This window comes from Eleginops maclovinus, chromosome 18 (assembly GCF_036324505.1).
Source record: "Eleginops maclovinus isolate JMC-PN-2008 ecotype Puerto Natales chromosome 18, JC_Emac_rtc_rv5, whole genome shotgun sequence".
NCBI classification, from domain to species: Eukaryota; Metazoa; Chordata; class Actinopteri; order Perciformes; family Eleginopidae; genus Eleginops; species Eleginops maclovinus.
In genome coordinates this window covers 18,566,478-18,583,104 of record NC_086366.1, presented here as the reverse complement: position 1 = coordinate 18,583,104, position 16,627 = coordinate 18,566,478, and the positions used below count along the sequence as shown (strand labels likewise).

The 16,627-nt window shown below is 38.7% G+C and overlaps 2 protein-coding genes across 8 annotated transcripts; both read left to right on the top strand.

The window, feature by feature from the left end:
• Positions 1-1,506: 1,506 nt before the first annotated feature.
• LOC134880822 (arfaptin-2-like) lies at positions 1,507-7,854 on the top strand. Of its 6 annotated transcripts, none has more exons than XM_063907911.1 (10): positions 1,507-1,851; positions 1,964-2,072; positions 3,031-3,139; positions 3,429-3,491; positions 4,055-4,141; positions 4,278-4,381; positions 4,927-5,148; positions 5,230-5,387; positions 5,486-5,660; positions 6,522-7,854. In XM_063907911.1, the coding sequence occupies exons 2-10, from the start codon at positions 1,974-1,976 to the stop codon at positions 6,675-6,677; spliced, it is 1,173 nt and encodes a 390-aa protein (XP_063763981.1). In that variant the 5' UTR covers positions 1,507-1,851; positions 1,964-1,973; the 3' UTR covers positions 6,678-7,854. The 6 variants fall into 6 exon arrangements, with proteins under 6 accessions (XP_063763981.1, XP_063763980.1, XP_063763983.1 ...); XM_063907910.1 differs by having other exon boundaries at positions 1,509-1,778; XM_063907912.1 differs by lacking the exon at positions 3,429-3,491 and having other exon boundaries at positions 1,518-1,778.
• Positions 7,855-9,461: 1,607 nt separating this feature from the next.
• fhdc4 (FH2 domain containing 4) lies at positions 9,462-16,464 on the top strand. Of its 2 annotated transcripts, none has more exons than XM_063907789.1 (12): positions 9,462-9,655; positions 10,103-10,509; positions 11,371-11,432; positions 12,099-12,201; positions 12,325-12,410; positions 12,496-12,596; positions 12,709-12,779; positions 12,858-12,965; positions 13,074-13,144; positions 13,233-13,350; positions 13,441-13,605; positions 13,686-16,464. In XM_063907789.1, the coding sequence occupies exons 2-12, from the start codon at positions 10,147-10,149 to the stop codon at positions 14,952-14,954; spliced, it is 2,517 nt and encodes an 838-aa protein (XP_063763859.1). In that variant the 5' UTR covers positions 9,462-9,655; positions 10,103-10,146; the 3' UTR covers positions 14,955-16,464. The 2 variants fall into 2 exon arrangements, with proteins under 2 accessions (XP_063763859.1, XP_063763858.1); XM_063907788.1 differs by having other exon boundaries at positions 9,496-9,655; positions 10,073-10,509.
• The last annotated feature ends 163 nt before the right edge of the window (positions 16,465-16,627 follow it).

Sequence of the window (16,627 nt, the reverse complement as noted above, 5' to 3'; positions counted from 1 at the left end):
GAGAATTTGTGATTAAAGCCTTCTTAAACTAGCCTAAAATACCTCCTTGTAGCTTGCAACCTCGTGCAATGCTGGTAATTAACCGCAGCACATAATTTCCCTCACTTACACCCCAAAAAAACAAAAACAACTTGTTTTAAAATTTCAACTCTCAGCAACAGCAGGCTGTTTGTGGCCCATGAATAATGTGTAGGTCAAAGGTACCGGAGCTAAAGGATATTGAGTTAGTCACTCTCTTCAAATGGTAAGTCAAAACATACCCATACAATTATTCACTGACCAAACTTAAACTAAAGCAGCAACAGCCTCATTACCATTACAATTTCTGTGACCTCAGTTCCAGTCCTATAGGCATTGATTGACAAGACTTAAATATTATGCCCAAAAGCACATTACTGTCTTGGGTTTGAATGTTGATAGTAACAACTGTAGCCTTGTGTATATGCTTTGTTATTACAGCAAACATTTTGTACTGCTTGCCATTATAAAGATCACTATTCTAAACTTTTAGATCTCCATATTGTGTTTATTGGATGATTGATAATGAATGTCCTTGTTCAGCATAATAGTATAGTACTATGCATTTGAAAGGAAGATCAAAAGCAGAACACATAGAGTATCATGCCTGTCAAATAATCTTTGAGTTGTTGATTAAGAGCAAAAAAACATGTCTTGTCATTATATTGTCTTTGATCTTGTTGATGATGTAGTCATTTGAGTCATATGTGGATAATCAAAAATCCTGACAAAGGAGGAGTGGGAAGGGCGATGAAGAAAAAGCAGGCAGGGGGAAAAAGTTTTCTAAAAAGGACATGTTTGGAAAATATGTCACTTGCAGGAAATCATCACATCAACGAAAATTTGCCATTGTACTGACATGAATTGTGGGTTGGTGTGCGGGGCTGGTTCCCTGTTCAGACCTGGAGTAATCACAGAACATTTTCTACATTTGGAGACCATGTGCACTTCCCTTGCATCCCTGATTGAAACAAATGAGGCAAATAATTGAAAGTGTGGTCAGTTTACTAGGGTGAGGTCTATCTCGAGGCCTTTCACATCTCACAATAAAGACTGTATTTATACAATTCGATTTCGAGAGATATTGCAATCAACGTAACAGGCAGGACGAAACAACCTGCCTTATAATGACTAATAATCACAACATTTGAGGGGCCAACGCCTGGAGTCACTGATGCTGAGTGTATGTTTAATGTCAGCTTTTCTTTTCACTAGTCAGCGAGCTGTTAGGGACATCTTGCGGAGCAGGATAATACTGCAGTTTCGGGATAGAGCTACGTCAGCACAGCACGACGTGGAAGATGGAGCGGGGGGAGGAGGTTTGACGGTGATGCCACGTTAAAGGTATTACCCTTCAAAATAATAGCATCCATTCACATTATACGCTTCCAGCCCCTCATTTATTAAATAAATCAAACTAAAGAGATCATATCCTACGTTATACTTGAATTGCTTTGATTTGAAAACCCTGCCATCTGATTTGCAATAGAATAAAAATCACAATTAATTTTATTTCGAAGTGCTACTAAAGCTGTTAGCAGCCTGGATGCAGGGATTTTCTGGCTGAATTACATGAAAGCAGGCAGATAACGTGGACGTTGCTGGAAAAACAATGGATAACAATGGATGGATTTAGCATTCGATTATAGCTAATACAATAACGGTGCTTTCCCGTTGGACATTTTGCATTTCAAGTTTGCTTTAAGTGTAAATAACGGCGTATTTCTCCTCGGAAGGCTGGATTTCAGGTTGCTCGACTGGTGAGGAAGCTAGCTGTCAAGTAGTATAGCCACATCAGCGCCGCTGAGATTAGCCAGTCACATTAGCATCAATGTAAGCAAGAAGCTGCTTTTTGTCAATGTGGACATGAACGCTGTATGATGAGCATGTTGCAAAACGGCAAACATAATACCATCTTTATGTGTCACTGTGTGCTGCCTTGCAGAGATTAAAATATGGCAGACAGTATCATGAGCAAGGCTGCAACCATGGAGATCCCCATTAACAGCAATGGAGACACAGGCACTCTGCCAGAGGATGACAGCCTGGAGCAGGTCAGTCACATTTTCTCTCAAATGGCTGACCAAAACTTTAAATAAATCTGTTTTGTTAGTGTATGTGCTCAGATTGTTTGTTACTCGGTCCCTTTTTACACGACACACAGGACTACTGCTGTTCAAGCCAGCTGTTACCTAACATCACAAAGGCCTGCAGCTATTTACAGGATCTGTAACGTTATACCACTATTCCCATCAATACCTGCAGCTGGACAAGATGTTTTGAGAGCATGGATAGTGAGCACAAGGCTGACATTTATTTATGAGCTTCAGCTTGCATGAAAAGCAATGCACAACTGTAATGCCACATACAATGTCACATTTGTGTACAGGGATGAGAAAGCTGCAGTATCAGTTGTCCTATATGAATAATATGTCTGTGGGAGAAAAGTAGGGTCATCGTACTGAATAACCACAAACTGCATATAAGCAAATTCTTAGTGTGGTCACTGTGTGCAGGTTGACTTGGATCCCTCAGTGTCAGTTGACAAAGTTTGACTTATTAATTGATGTAAACAACATACAAAACTGATTTTTCTCCTTAAAGAATCTTGCAAAAGTAAAGCTTTGAATTGTGTGTTTACCAGAGAGGTCTTCATAGTTTTTTGTAAATAAGTCATTCAGCATGAAACTGGATAAAAACATCTCAGTGGACCAAGGCCAAGACATACAGTTAGTCCACTAAGAAGGGGATAGCCTTGGGAAATTAGCTTTGTTTTGTTTCATTTGAACAATAAGAATGCTTGTTTACTTTGCACTATTCTTGTATCATATTAACACGCATGTAATATTTTGGGAATATAGTACTATATTGTACAACTAGTGAGTTTGTCATGATATATTATAAGTTGAGTATGTAAACAATATACTAAAAGTTTCTAAACCATTACATTTGATAATATGTATTGCATTCTTAATCATATTAATTAACAATATTTTGTGGTGAATGCATCAGGACTTGCAGCAGGTTATGGTGTCTGGACCCAACCTGAATGAAACCAGCATTGTCTCAGGAGGTTATGGAGGACCTGCAGGGGGCATCATTCCTACCAGCAGCATCAAAGGTAGAAAAAGAACTGCCATCCTTTACAGGTTTTGCTTTGTTGCATATTCTTACAAAGATAGTTTACTCTGCAAATATATCATTGATTTATCCACATCTACAGGCTTCACATACCCCCATGCGCTGAGCAGGAGATGTGTCAATGCTGCAAACCTTAAGTCACCTAAAGTGTCGATACTTGACCCCCATTGAGAAACACATGGAGAGCTTTTCTGTCTTGTATTTTGATGTTTCTCAATATTCTGAACTCTAGGCTTCAGGTTCACATTACAAAAATCCATATCCCATAGGGCCTGCAGTCTGCTTCAACCCTGAGTATGTGGACAGAAGAAGAGCCCCTGCACTGGGACCAGGTGGCTGTGTATACTGACAACCCTTTTTTGTTTTGTAAATTAACCTATATGTTGGTTGGTCGGTTTGGCTCTGTATGAGGTTTTGATATTGCTTGACCGAGGAAGTTGTATGCAACCTTGCTTGTACCTCTTCAACTCACAGCTTCAACAACAAAAAGTGTATTGGCAGCTTTAAGGATTACGAGTACACTAACCTGATATTACAGGGCTGTCACTTTAAATGTTGCATTGTTTCCTGATACAACTGTCTCTTTTTACTGTAAAATGCACTTGGATGACTGTTTTGTCATTGCTTGGTAGTTACCTCTCATCCCATGAAGTCCATTTTCATCTTTGTGTAAACCCTTTCCTTCTGCATGAGAGACCTGCATGGTGGATTATTTCGAAATTGTTTAACTCTATTATTATTATGTATCCTCCATCACAGAGCTCAACATTTTCTTTTAGTCTACACACTTTTGCTGTTCAGCTGCATATCTCAATGCCAAACCTCTTTTTGACTCATATTTCACTTCATGCCTTATTCTCATCCTCACTATTTACCATCACCATGCTCATTTCAGACATTCGCATGAAATCGCGTGGTGTTGGCTTGCCCAACAGCCAATCTGCAGCAAGTCGACTTTCCCAACACACAGACCAGCATCCAGGTATCACCAGGCTCATCACCATGTCCACACTGTTCTCACTCACTGTCATATTCCATGCTGCTTATGTATACCCCTGCCTTTTAAACCTCTGATAAAATGCATTAAAATCTTCATTCATAATTTTTTTCTCTGTTAGGGTTGTCAAACAATAACACTGGTAATTCAACCGAAGAACTTTCTCGTGGTGTGGCAGTAGAGAAATTGGACAGTGTGAAGAAATGGGGCATAAATACGTACAAGGTATTGTGAACTGTTTGTAGATACTTTCTTTTCAAAAGATCCCAAAGCCTCAAAAAGTTTTAATATTTATAATTATTTGCATAACTCATATAAACTTGAGTATATAAGCATGTAAGAGAGGTTTAAAATAAATTATGTGAACATTTCGGGTGTCATTTGGTCCGAAGCTTAACCATGTTATTAATATATCAGCTTTATTATGCAAAAAGTTAATGTCAAGAAGTCAATTGGTAACTACCTTGATAATGGATTTAACAGAAAAAGTGATGCTAAAAAAATCGGTTTTTTGCATCTTAAATGTGAAGATGTTCTCTGTTTTTTCTGTTGTTTTTATTCTCTATTCATTAGTGAATATGACGGGCTGGAATAGACATTTTTCAGTATTTTCTGAGTTTACGATTAATAGTTTAAAAATAAATTATCACAAGATTAATCTATATTTCAAATAATTATGAATTGCAGCCCTAGTTTCGGTATTATTAGTTACATGTTTTTTTTACTTCCTTAACTTAATCTGAATTTCTTGATTCATATCCTTTATGCAGTGTACAAAGCAGATGTTCTCAGAGAGGTTTGGCAGAGGTTCAAGAACAGTAGATCTGGAACTGGAAGCTCAGATTGACGTTTTAAGGGACACCAAGAGCAAGTATGAAACCATCCTAAGACTGACCACAGCACTCACCACTCATTTTCAAAGCATGGTGCAGACACAACAGGCGCTAGGAGACACCTTCACTGACCTCAGCCAGAAGTCCCCGGAGTTACAGGTACTGTTCAGAATTGCAAAAGCTCCCAGTGTAATGTTACGTGGAACTGAAGTTGAAACGTAAAATTGTGTTTCTCTGCAGGACGAGTTTGGATATAATGCAGAAACACAAAAACTGCTGTGCAGAAATGGCGAGTCTCTCCTCAGTGCCATCAATTTTTTTGTGTCCAGTATTGACACGCTGGTCAACAAAACAATGGAGGATACTCTGATGACCATTAAACTGTATGAAAATGCAAGGTAACAAGCCCTGATAAGTGAAGAATATGATCTGAATACTTCGGTGGTTATCACCTTGAGAATGAGAGCCTGGCAGCCTGAACTGTTTTTTTGTGCAGACTTGAGTTTGATGCCTATCGTTCTGATATGGAGGAGCTGAGTTTGGGCCCCAGGGATGCAGCTGCCATGGTCCGCATAGAGATGGCTCAGCATGATTACCAGATCCACAGAGACAAATATGAAAGGCTGCGTAGTGATGTCACCATCAAGCTCAAATTCCTGGACGAAAACAAGGTTTGTGGTTTAAATGTATTTCAAATGTCCGCCTACTTAAAGAGGAACTTAATACCTCCGGAAATCTGTTATTGTTATATCTGATCTCCACTAGATTAACTTCTCAAATTCCTGCAGTGATGTGTAGGTGAAGTATTCAGGAACCTGTGACATCACTGTTGGGAGTGTCTGAAGTGCAACATTTAGGACCACACCCAACCCCAACCTTCAGTGATGCTGGGTGTGGTCAGAGGTGAAACAGGCTTAAAACTGTCAACCAGTAGAAACGAGTGAAACGCCACTCTTCAGTCAGGTGTTAAGTTACTTCCAGAGATTACTGCCTGTGTATAGCATTCGGAATGTAGAATCTAATTAGTAAGTTGGTTAATCAAATTCAGAATAGATGTACCAAATGCTGCCCTGATTATATTGATAAGAAATTCCTGTTACTTTTAACTATAATGCAATACAGCAGTGGTTTGAGGTTGAGTTGCCCAACCTAATGTGCCCGTATGCATCTATTGAGGCCGAACTGATCAACCAAAGGAATCCCGCAGACTTCTTCATGCACAGACATGAGTATAATTATGCTGTAGATAATTACAATGAAGAGAGAATGTGTCAGTTCTGTCATAATGAAAACAGATCCATGAGCCTCACTGTTTGCGTCAATAATTGACAAATAAGAAAGAAAAACATGAACATTAGGCACTGTTTGGACAGGAAGTTTGGGAGTGCAAGTTGCTTTCAGCTTGATTCCCTAGAAACTAAATAAACCGTTTGTAAATTTTATCTTAATAGAGGTCCATGGCTTCACTCTGTACCTCTACAATTTTAAAAATGTGTTTTTAATTGCAACATTTCCCTCTTCTTTTTCTTTAGGTTAAGGTTATGCACAAGCAGCTGCTTCTCTTCCACAATGCTATCTCAGCCTACTTTGCTGGCAACCAGGAGCAATTGGAACAAACTCTAATACAGTTCAATGTAAAGTTAAAGCCCCCAGGAACAGACAAGCCATCCTGGCTGGAGGAGCAGTAATCTCGGCTGGTTGAGGTGTTCAGTGACAAGCTGGTCAGAGAGGAACTTGACATTGGGGTTAGATGTTAAAGAATGAAATGCATAAATGAGTATGTTATAGGATCAATTGTGTTCATTGACACAGAAAAAGTAAGACTTTCTTTTGTAATGTTTTTAAGTATCACTGGTACATAGACAGTACAACTATTTAAGTTGTACTTTTTTTTGTTGAGTCACAAATTACTTTTTGTTACTTTCTTATCCTTTAGGTAGCACAATCATTTACATGAGTATAACTTTTTTATGTACTGTATGTACAGTATAGTCTACTATTGTGGAAATACTCCTTGGCAGTTTTGCACATACATTATGTTTTTTTATTTTCAATTATGTCAATAGCGTTATCTCATATATGTATATATATATATATATATATATATATATTCAGATTATATCACATTGGAGGAACTCCACAATTCAGATAAGCAAGTTAGTGGGATGATATCAAAAATATTATGAAATATTCTATGCATGACTGAACTCTATTTTTCAAATTTAGTTTCACAAATGTAAATCAGAGCCACCAGAATAAAGCATCATTTTTTTTAAATGATCCCACTATGCTTCTAATATCTTGTGGTTTACCTCCCTGAATAGTCAGTTTGCATAGAAGGGAATATATAAATATGCATAGGGTGATTAAAGCGATTTTCTCTAACCTAATATATAATCCATAACTATTTTGATATCCTAAATTTTGGGAACCTTAAGAGATGTGAATTCAGCTCAGTATCTGTCTTGTTTACTCCAGGGTTTATATATGGAAACAAGCCTCAATAGATGTTACACCAAGTAACTCTGCATGAATCCATACATTAGATGCTTCTATCAAAACATTTTCTGAACAATCAATAAGAAATCCAAATGCAACACACAGCCAGTGTTTGATAGGTGCAATTAAAAAAAAAAAGCCTTCAACACTCATTCTTGAAGTCTCAAATCCTAATATAATTTCAGTTTCTCTTAAAGGACCGAATGTATACTAAGTACTTTTCTTATTCTGTGTTATTTATTTACCAATCTGTTTGTGACACAACATTGTATGGTACGTACATTTATTTTCAGTTCTAGTCAGATGAATGTCTTTGTCTTGTTCTGCATTTCCAATAAAATCTGCTGGATGTTTTGTTTCACTTAACTGTGCCGTTGACACAGCTCCTTAAATTTTATGTGGGAAGCTCTTAACGATTATGTACAGAAAGCTCACAATATGTTATATGTATGGCAACATTAATTATGCACTCATTAATACAACCTGATATATCTTTAACATGCTTTTCATAATTTGTTATTCAAGTAAAATACTTCAGTTAATATTTAAATCATAGATGTGATACCCATCAGATCCTCTGTATGCATTTACAGTATTCAACTGCTGTGTGCCCTGAGCTTTATTTTCAATCATGTGTGCTACCATTAATTACATAGATGACATTACAGTGAATGGGAATGCTGAAAAAGTCTGAAACCACATACTGTATGTTCTAGGTAATACAAGTTTCAGTATCTCACCGAGGAGTGAACAATAATTATTTTTGTTAGGATTTTTTGTGATGCTGTACAGTAGGCTTACTGTAAGCCAACGTTGACTTGAGGGGTGTTGAGTCAGACATGTGTAGACTGATGCCTTTTATAACAACTGTAGCCTAAACAGGCAGATGTGTTCTTTTTGTACACTAGGTGTGTGCATCAGGTATAACCTTCCACATGGCAATACAACACTAAAATTACATAAACATTTTTATGATGATTTCATTTTCCAGCTTATCTCCCAATGAGCATGCATAACCCAGGATTTACTTTCTAAGGAAAGCCCTATATATCTGGTTATAATGTACTGTAGTGTAAGTGTTTGAATTCTAACCTTGTCTTAAAAAGGCACACAGTGCAAAGTGATCACACATTTGGTCTTATTATTATAGGTTATGAATGTATTCACTTTTGTTACGTCCTGTAAGAGTAGGCAGCCAAGAATCATAACATTCCCACATAATTATTGGTAAAATTCACTTACAGGCTTACAAGACTCTATTGCACACTAGATTGATGAAAATGACATTTTCAATGAATAAAAAGTTGCAGAGCCTTGGCTATATTTACATTGTAGTTTTTATGTGGAACATTTGCCTGCATTTCATAGATACCGTTATTTGTGCAGAAAGATAAGATGGCAACACATTAACTTTTTAGGTGTTCTACAATTGGATAAAAGATCCATACCTTTCCTTTTTGTGTAGCCTACTTCAAATTAGGAATCTAGTTGATACAGTGTATTGAGTTTCTCTCAGACAGCTGAGAACCACCTCATTTGAATACAAATGCATCTAGGGTATTACAGCTATCATTCTAAAGGGCTAATCATTTCTGGGACAGAGTTGAAGTGCTCACAGCTATGTGACGGGCTTAATCAATAACCCAAGTTTGTTGTTTAACCCATTTATTCATTTACTTAAAAAAAAAATAAGACCGAGCAGTTATTGTGTGTTCTTAGCTTTAACGTCTTCGTGCTATTATAGCACTAACATCACCGCTGTAAGCCTGGTTTGTCTTCTACAAACACCCTGAATAAATCAATGTTCTGTCTCAATCAATGAGGACGTTAATCACTCTGGAAGAGTCTATATATCAGGCCGACTGCTCACATGAGTTTCTGACAGCTAGACAGAAAACAGAGTTGCCTCAAACTCTAGCCAACAAGCCAAATACCTTCAGTATAAATCCCAGAGTTCCTCCTTTACGGGAAGGTGTGGGCTGCCATGGACACACGAGTTACCTAGGCGTGTCGAGTGCACGCAGACAGGAGTTTCGACACTTCTCTCGCGCTACCAAGGTTGTTGTCACTCGACATTTGATGGTGAAGTTTCAACAAGAAAACGGACTAAGGAAAATAAATCGACACAAGTTAGGATATTGGGGCAGCAGCTGATCCAAGAGCAAACGTAAGTGGTCCTTTTACTTCCTCATTATGTTAGTAGGCAATATTAAGAAACATTGTAATGGATTTATTTGATAGATAATGTTAGCTTTTCCAATTAAAAATCTAAAGCTCAGTCAACTGGACTGAATTTATCATTTAATATCAATACTGTGATAGATTAGGAGTTACAGCTGGATTATACTTTCAAAGTATATAATAATACTAGATGTATGCATTATCCATGGCATATTTCTGTTGTTTACAGCTAGTGTACTGTGTGTGAGACTTCTAGTCAATCTGTCCATTTTCTGTTCTGTTTCTTTCACTGTAAATGCATCGTCATAACTGATTACACTTTGGACAAGTCCCTGCAGCACATTGGCTGCAAAACAATTCCGTCATTCAGATTAGTTTATTTTTCCCTGGAAATGTGTAATAGGCTTCAATCTGGCCCGTATGTGTGACTCAGACCATGACTGCACCCCAAACCGGCTGAGAGCTCCTTGACCAAAGATGCAACCAGGAGGTCCACCCGCTCCACCACCACCACCACCACCACCGCCTCCACCACCACCACCACCACCACCTCCACCTCCAGGCCTTGGCCTCCCTCCATCACTACATGGCTCTGGCATTAATGCCAAGGGAGCGCACCGGCGCTCCAGGATGCGCAATTTCAACTGGGAAACCCTCCCCAAAGCCAGTGTGGAAGGAAAACACAACATCTGGACAGCAGATAAAACTGATGGGGAATATGAGCTGGACACTAAACACATGGAGGAGCTGTTCAGCCGCAAGCAGGACCAGCAACAACTCAAGGCCCTGAACCGCCAGAGCCTGAGGGGCCTGCCAACCTGTGCCTCAGGAGGGGTAATGGTGAGTTCTCTAAAAACACAGAGTTGAGTATCAGAGTTGCCCTTTAACCCCAAGAGTTTAGAGCTATAGATTGAAATGTTTGCTATTTTGTGATGTGTAATTCTGAGCTATGGAGACAACTTGATTGACCTGGATAGATGTTTTGTTTTCTTTGCATGCAGTTAAGAGCTAAAACATAAAACCAGTACAGCTGCACACTCTCCATTTGATGTTGATGTCCTCTGCTTAGCTTCTTCTCCATGCTAAAGGAATAGAGACAACGTGATATTTTGGACACTTCACTTTTTAAAATCTTCCCCTTTAAGAACAATATCAATTCATTTTTATATTGAGTTGCAAAGAAGTATAAGGAAATATAATGTGTTGTTTGCGTGTATTTGATGTGGAATCACTCAATACAAGGGTGGAGTCTCACCATTCTTCATATCTGTTTGCCTAAGGAAGGTAAAATGTATCATCCAACAGCTCTATTCTGTGTAATAGCCTCGTGCTCTGTGTTTGAGCTACTAGAAATAATATGTATTGCCATTCAGTCAAACTCCAAGCCAAAACACATCTATTTATAACTTTTTAGAACAAACAAAGCTGTTTGTCTGTCAAAGTAGGTGAAAATATGTTACCAAACCTTAACTTTGTCCTTTGTCCCATTATCCAAGAGAGACACTGAGAATATGTATCGCTGATGCAAAATGGTATATTTGCTCTAATTGTTCAATACAATCAACTCTAAGAATCCTTAACCTTTGGAATCGACTATGTGTTTAGAAAACTAAGGGTATCTGTTATAATAGTGGCAATAGTGAAATATCTTAGCGACTGACAAGCTTATTTATCCAGGTTTGTGTCTGTATCCATTCCCAGGTTTCCATCCTCAGCTCCAAGAGAAGCATGAACATTGGAATTTTCCTGAAGCAATTCAAGCGGTGAGTCAGTCTTAGTACTCATAAGGTGTGATGGGTTTTTTCACAATCATCATGTCATGTTTCAATGTTCAACAACACAGGATGAAGCATAGAGAGTCTGCAACATACACACAAGCCTTAACAATTCTTACATGTCCTGGCAGGCCTGATCTAGACTGTTCTACAGCTCTGACAGGTTACCTCCCTGGTAATCCACAGATCAATTACTAGGAGGTATTATGAATGTATTGCCTCAGGTTATTTGACATACGCAAAAAATTCAGCAGGAAGTGGAAACATTACGATACAACTTTTAATGATGGACTCAAACCTTGCCAACTGTTGACAATGTCAGCAACAACACATGCAACATCAAATCATCAAATTTTTTGTTCTGCTGTCTACTAATTTTCCTCCAAAAATGTAAATTAGTTTTTAATTTTCTCTGTTTCAAATCATTCCATCATTCCTATGTCCAATACAGCACATGTTTTTCTGAGGTTTGACATCACGAGGTTTGCTATTCCACAAAGATATTTGAGCATGTAAGGGCTTGTTGAAGTCAGCAGCAAAACAGCAGCAAAGTGTGGTATAAATAAGACACATGCACTTCTCATAATAAGTCCTAACATTAAACAAACAATCGTAATTGCTGAGTCTAAACCTTATCTTTTTCTCACTCCACAGGTCTGTAAAAGACATGATTGAAGAAATTAAATCAGGAAGCAGTCTCACTTTTGGTCCTGGAAAACTGAAGGAGCTCTGCAAGCTGCTGCCAGATGAAGGGGAGGTACTTGTGACAGCTTCTTTACTTTTATCATGTTTGTAATGTGTTTTGTTGATTTAACAACTTTGTAGCTAGTAGTTAAATAGCAAGCTGGTTTTAAATGTTGTGCTTGCCTTGTTTTTGCAGAAGAAGCAGCTGGTCAGTTTTAAGGGTGACCCTTCTGTTCTCCCTGACGCAGATCTGCTCATGCTAATGCTTGTCAAGATTCCCAGGTGAGCTACCTGCATGTCATCCCATGTATTGCAAGTTTTATGTTTCAATCGTAGTTCAGTTATGATGGAAAGCTTGTGTCTGTAGCTATGAAGAACGTCTCAACAGCTTGGTGCTCAAAGAAGAACTTTTCCCCCAAATGGATGAAATGAAAAAATACATCAGCACTTTGACAGCAGCTGGAAATGGTATTATTGTTTTCCTGGATTATTTAAAAACAAAAATGATTACATACAGTATTTTTAAGCAATGATAGAGTTGTAAACCCATTTGGACGTCACTATGTGTGTCTTCTTTTAGAGCTCTTGGAGTCGGATAACCTCCATTCTGTCATTCGCCTGGTGCTGAAGACTGGAAATTATATGAATGCTGTGAGTGTATAATAAAGTGCAGCCTTTCATGTCTTTTGTTTGTGTTTGTGCATCTATAATTGATTTCTTTGTTCACAGGGTGGCTATGCAGGCAGTGCAATTGGATTCCGAATGGCCTCTTTGTTGAAGTTAGCAGACACTAAAGCAAACAAACCAGGAATGAATCTGATGCATTATGTAGTGATGGTTAGTACCTTAACACTTTAATTTGTGTGCAATGTGAGTCAGTTTTTACTAATCTGGTGATATTTTTGTGAAAGTAGAATTTTATCCATGTTTTCATATTAACTGCAGCAAGCCCAGAAAGCAGAAGGGGACCTGCTTAATTTTGCAGACCAACTCACACATATTGAAGATGCAGCAAGGTAAACAATCTTACTAACAGACATTCAGCATTTTCAACCCTTTTTTTTGTATCATCAGAGTGTATTATGTTTTTTTTTTTTATCATAGGCTGAATAAAGGTGAAATAGAAGCGGAGTATGAAAAGCAGGTAAAAAGAGTGCAAGATGCCAAAGGAGACACCCTGAAGCAAGAGGACCTAAAAGTGCAGATGGAGGATTTTCTAAAGGTGAGGAAGCCTTGTTGAGAAATGTTTCCAGGTTGGTCAAATGTCAGTGGTGATGACATTTTCTAATTTTTTTATTTGGTCTCCATTTAGGAGGCTGAGGTCTGCTTAGCAGAAATGGAGACAGACATTCAGGATCTACAGTCAGTGAGTGACTCTGTGGCTGAGTACTTCTGTGAAAACCCAGAGAAGTTCAAACTGGAGGAGTGTTGCTCCATTTTCCACTCCTTTTGTGAAAAATTCATGCGGGCCATGCAGGTAAGCCTATATATTGGTTTTCTTTAGCTGAATTATAAAAAAAAAACATGCTTGATTATTAACTTTGTCATTTTCTGCAGGAAAATAAGGCTCGAGAGGGGGCAGAGGTGAGGCGGAGACACAGAGAAAGATTGCAGAATACCGTCAAACGTAGGTCAACAGCTACCTGCTCCATTAGAGACAAAGAAATGGAAGGAATTCAATTGCAATCTGTCCTACAAAACTTTCTCACCAGTCGTTCTCCTCGGAGGAGACCCGGGAAACCCTCATCTTCATATGGAAGCCCGACAAGTGGCAGTCCTAACAACGGGAGTCTATCTGAAATAAACTCTCAGGCAAACCACCCCACTGGAATTCAAAAAAGAGGAGGCTCTGTGAAAGCTATGGACATGGGCAGAAAAGAGTGGAGTTCAGCTGATGAACTCACAGACAAACCTCCACAAAAGGGAACTCCAACCAAGAGCGAGGACAACAAGGCAAAAGGTGGTATTTCCAATGTTCAAGTGGTGAACACTTCCAGAAAAGAGGACTCCAAAGGTTTATCACAGCCAGCCAACAGGACCACCACCATTTCCTCCTCAGGCAGACTTTACTCCGCCACCACTGATGATAGTGAGGAAGACCTACAGGATAATAACGAGGAGGAGGCCCAAAGATTGCGGGACGCGTCTAAAAAAGTTTTGCGTTTTCAGAAAAGCCGTAGCAGTGTCTCATCCGATTCTTTTGAAAATCAGAAATCTCCTGGTCCACAAGTCAAATTGACTCGTCAACGCACCTTTAATGAGGATGCAGAGAGGTATCCTGGAGATCCCACCAATGAAGATTTAGTTAGACTTTTGCTAAATCCTGAGTCTTTCTCCAAATTTGACCTTGGCCGCCGCCATACTCTACCTTCTAAAGTTCCTAAAACTGACGAAGAGGAAGATAAACTGTCTCCCAAGCCTTCGGTAAGATCTCCTTCTGCGGCAAGAGAAAAAGTGACACTGCCACCAGAAGGTTCTGAACAAAATCCTTCCAAACAAGTGTTTGACTTTACCAACATATCTCAGAGCTTCAAAAATGCTGGTTACAAAGACCAGCATTCTCCATCAGCAGAAAAGAAAAGCAAGCTGAATGTTTCTGTAAACCATGTTCCGGATGCTGGACATGAGGAGCAAATCAAAGTGGACAAATCAATAAAGCCGTCAGGGAACCCCTTGCGAAGAAATAGTGAAAACCCCCCTAACAGTGCATGGACAAAGACTGAAAACTCTGGACTATTTTTTAGCTTTTTAAAACGCCTTGGAGATATGAGCAAACTGCAGACTAGCAAGGAAACTGTCCTTAAGGGCAATGATTCTAGTGTTTAGGCATTGAGATGTATAAAATGTAAGGTCAGCAAAACACAAGTAGCTTTAGTGTTACTTGAATTACCCCGTCATGGTGATTGCGTTATTTAATGTTAAGGTTGTGAATAGTAATGAGGTTTTTAAAAAGACAGAGAGATGCTTCCATGAAAGTGGTTCGATTGGTGGTTAGAGGACGTTTTTCTTGAGGAAAGGCAATTAGCATGTTGTACCACTAGATGGCAGAAACTGAGAGTAACATGGAACATTGTTGCTCAGAAAATAAGGTTGTTGTTGATTTCCAGGCAATCTGTACATTGTAACCAAAGAATGATGGTCACACTGTAAACCATTTCCCTATTTGTTATCCTTAATATTAACTTTATTTTGACAGTAAGGTGTTTTCTGTTGGACAGATGGGAGAATATACTTATAGTGTGTGTGTGTGTGTGTGTGTGTGTGTGTGTGTGTGTGTGTGTGTGTGTGTGTGTGTGTGTGTGTGTGTGTGTGTATGTGTGTGTGTGTGTGTGTGTGTGTGTGTGTGTGTGTGTGTGTGTGTGTGTGTGTGTGTGTGTGTGTGTGTGTGTGTGTGTGTGTGTGTGTGTGTGTGTGTGTGTGTGTGTGTGTGTGTGTGTGTGTGTGTGTGTGTGTGTGTGTGTGTGTGTGTGTGTGTGTTCTTTGTCTGGATTACAATGTGAAACCTTTCCTTATGTGTTGAGAAAGTTCATGGACGTTTAGTGAGGGAGCATAAAGAAATGCAACAGTTTGTACAATCTTGGTTTGATTATTATTGTTTTATATTTTGATACTTCTTGTACTGCATGCTTGAATTCAATACTGTTTTGCAATCATGAACTTCTTTGCTTTTTGCCTATTTTTTTCATCCTCTGTTCCTGTCACATAATCACATCAAAAATGCAGAAGGTTGATGATGCTTTCAGGGTCTCACACAATTCAGCCATTGTTATGACCTTAAATGGGTCAGTGTTACATAGGTAACCTGTATGTAAGCAGAACTGTATCATGGACTGTCCATTGCAAAGTGAAGGGTGCTGATTTCAAATTAACTTGATAACAGATTACTGTGGTTGAAGGGCCAACTCCCGGTTGCCTATTACGAAGGAAGGGAATCAGCCTTGCTTCATTTGCCACTGTGCACTGCTTGTGGCAAAGCCAGGCTATGACCCCAATTTCTCCACTGGAGCAGATACAAGGGGTCAGTGAGGCCACAGCCTGGGCCAATACATCTAGAATTTCAAAATGTAAGTTCAACCTTGTCCAGCTTTCTGACTGAAGTGTACCAATGAGGTAATGACATTTATTTGAAACTGTTTTTTTTTAAAAATAATTCACACAGCAATGGAGTGATCTGAATGCGTTCAGATTTTATTGTTGCAATTTAATATATTTTATTTGACTGATATGGATAGCCACCAATTTCAGAAAATCATTGGTGTTGTCACTGAATCGTGTTCTTCGGTAACTGTATCTCTAATCATTAAGAGTGATAAATAAATATGTATGGATACCTGTTTCTAGTGTAAGAGAATCACTAATTGTAAAGCAATATACTTCCTGCACACATTTCATGTTTATAGTAAAAAATAAATAAATGATATGTGATGACACAGCAAACTTAAAATTGAAGGTTAATAAATTAAGTTAATGGGCAATAACTTCAGGGTCATCTTATGTCT

What these genes read in the sequence shown, in the direction of transcription:
- LOC134880822 (XM_063907908.1), top strand. Translation starts at nt 3,712, where the DNA reads ATGTTGCATTGTTTCCTGATACAACTGTCTCTTTTTACTGTAAAATGC. An exon ending in ACACACAGACCAGCATCCAG is followed by an intron (nt 4,142 to 4,277) that starts GTATCACCAGGC and finishes TTTCTCTGTTAG; the next exon opens with GGTTGTCAAACAATAACACT. An exon ending in AGAAGTCCCCGGAGTTACAG is followed by an intron (nt 5,149 to 5,229) that starts GTACTGTTCAGA and finishes GTTTCTCTGCAG; the next exon opens with GACGAGTTTGGATATAATGC.
- fhdc4 (XM_063907789.1), top strand. Translation starts at nt 10,147, where the DNA reads ATGCAACCAGGAGGTCCACCCGCTCCACCACCACCACCACCACCACCG. An exon ending in TGCTGCCAGATGAAGGGGAG is followed by an intron (nt 12,202 to 12,324) that starts GTACTTGTGACA and finishes TTGTTTTTGCAG; the next exon opens with AAGAAGCAGCTGGTCAGTTT. An exon ending in CATATTGAAGATGCAGCAAG is followed by an intron (nt 13,145 to 13,232) that starts GTAAACAATCTT and finishes TTTTTATCATAG; the next exon opens with GCTGAATAAAGGTGAAATAG.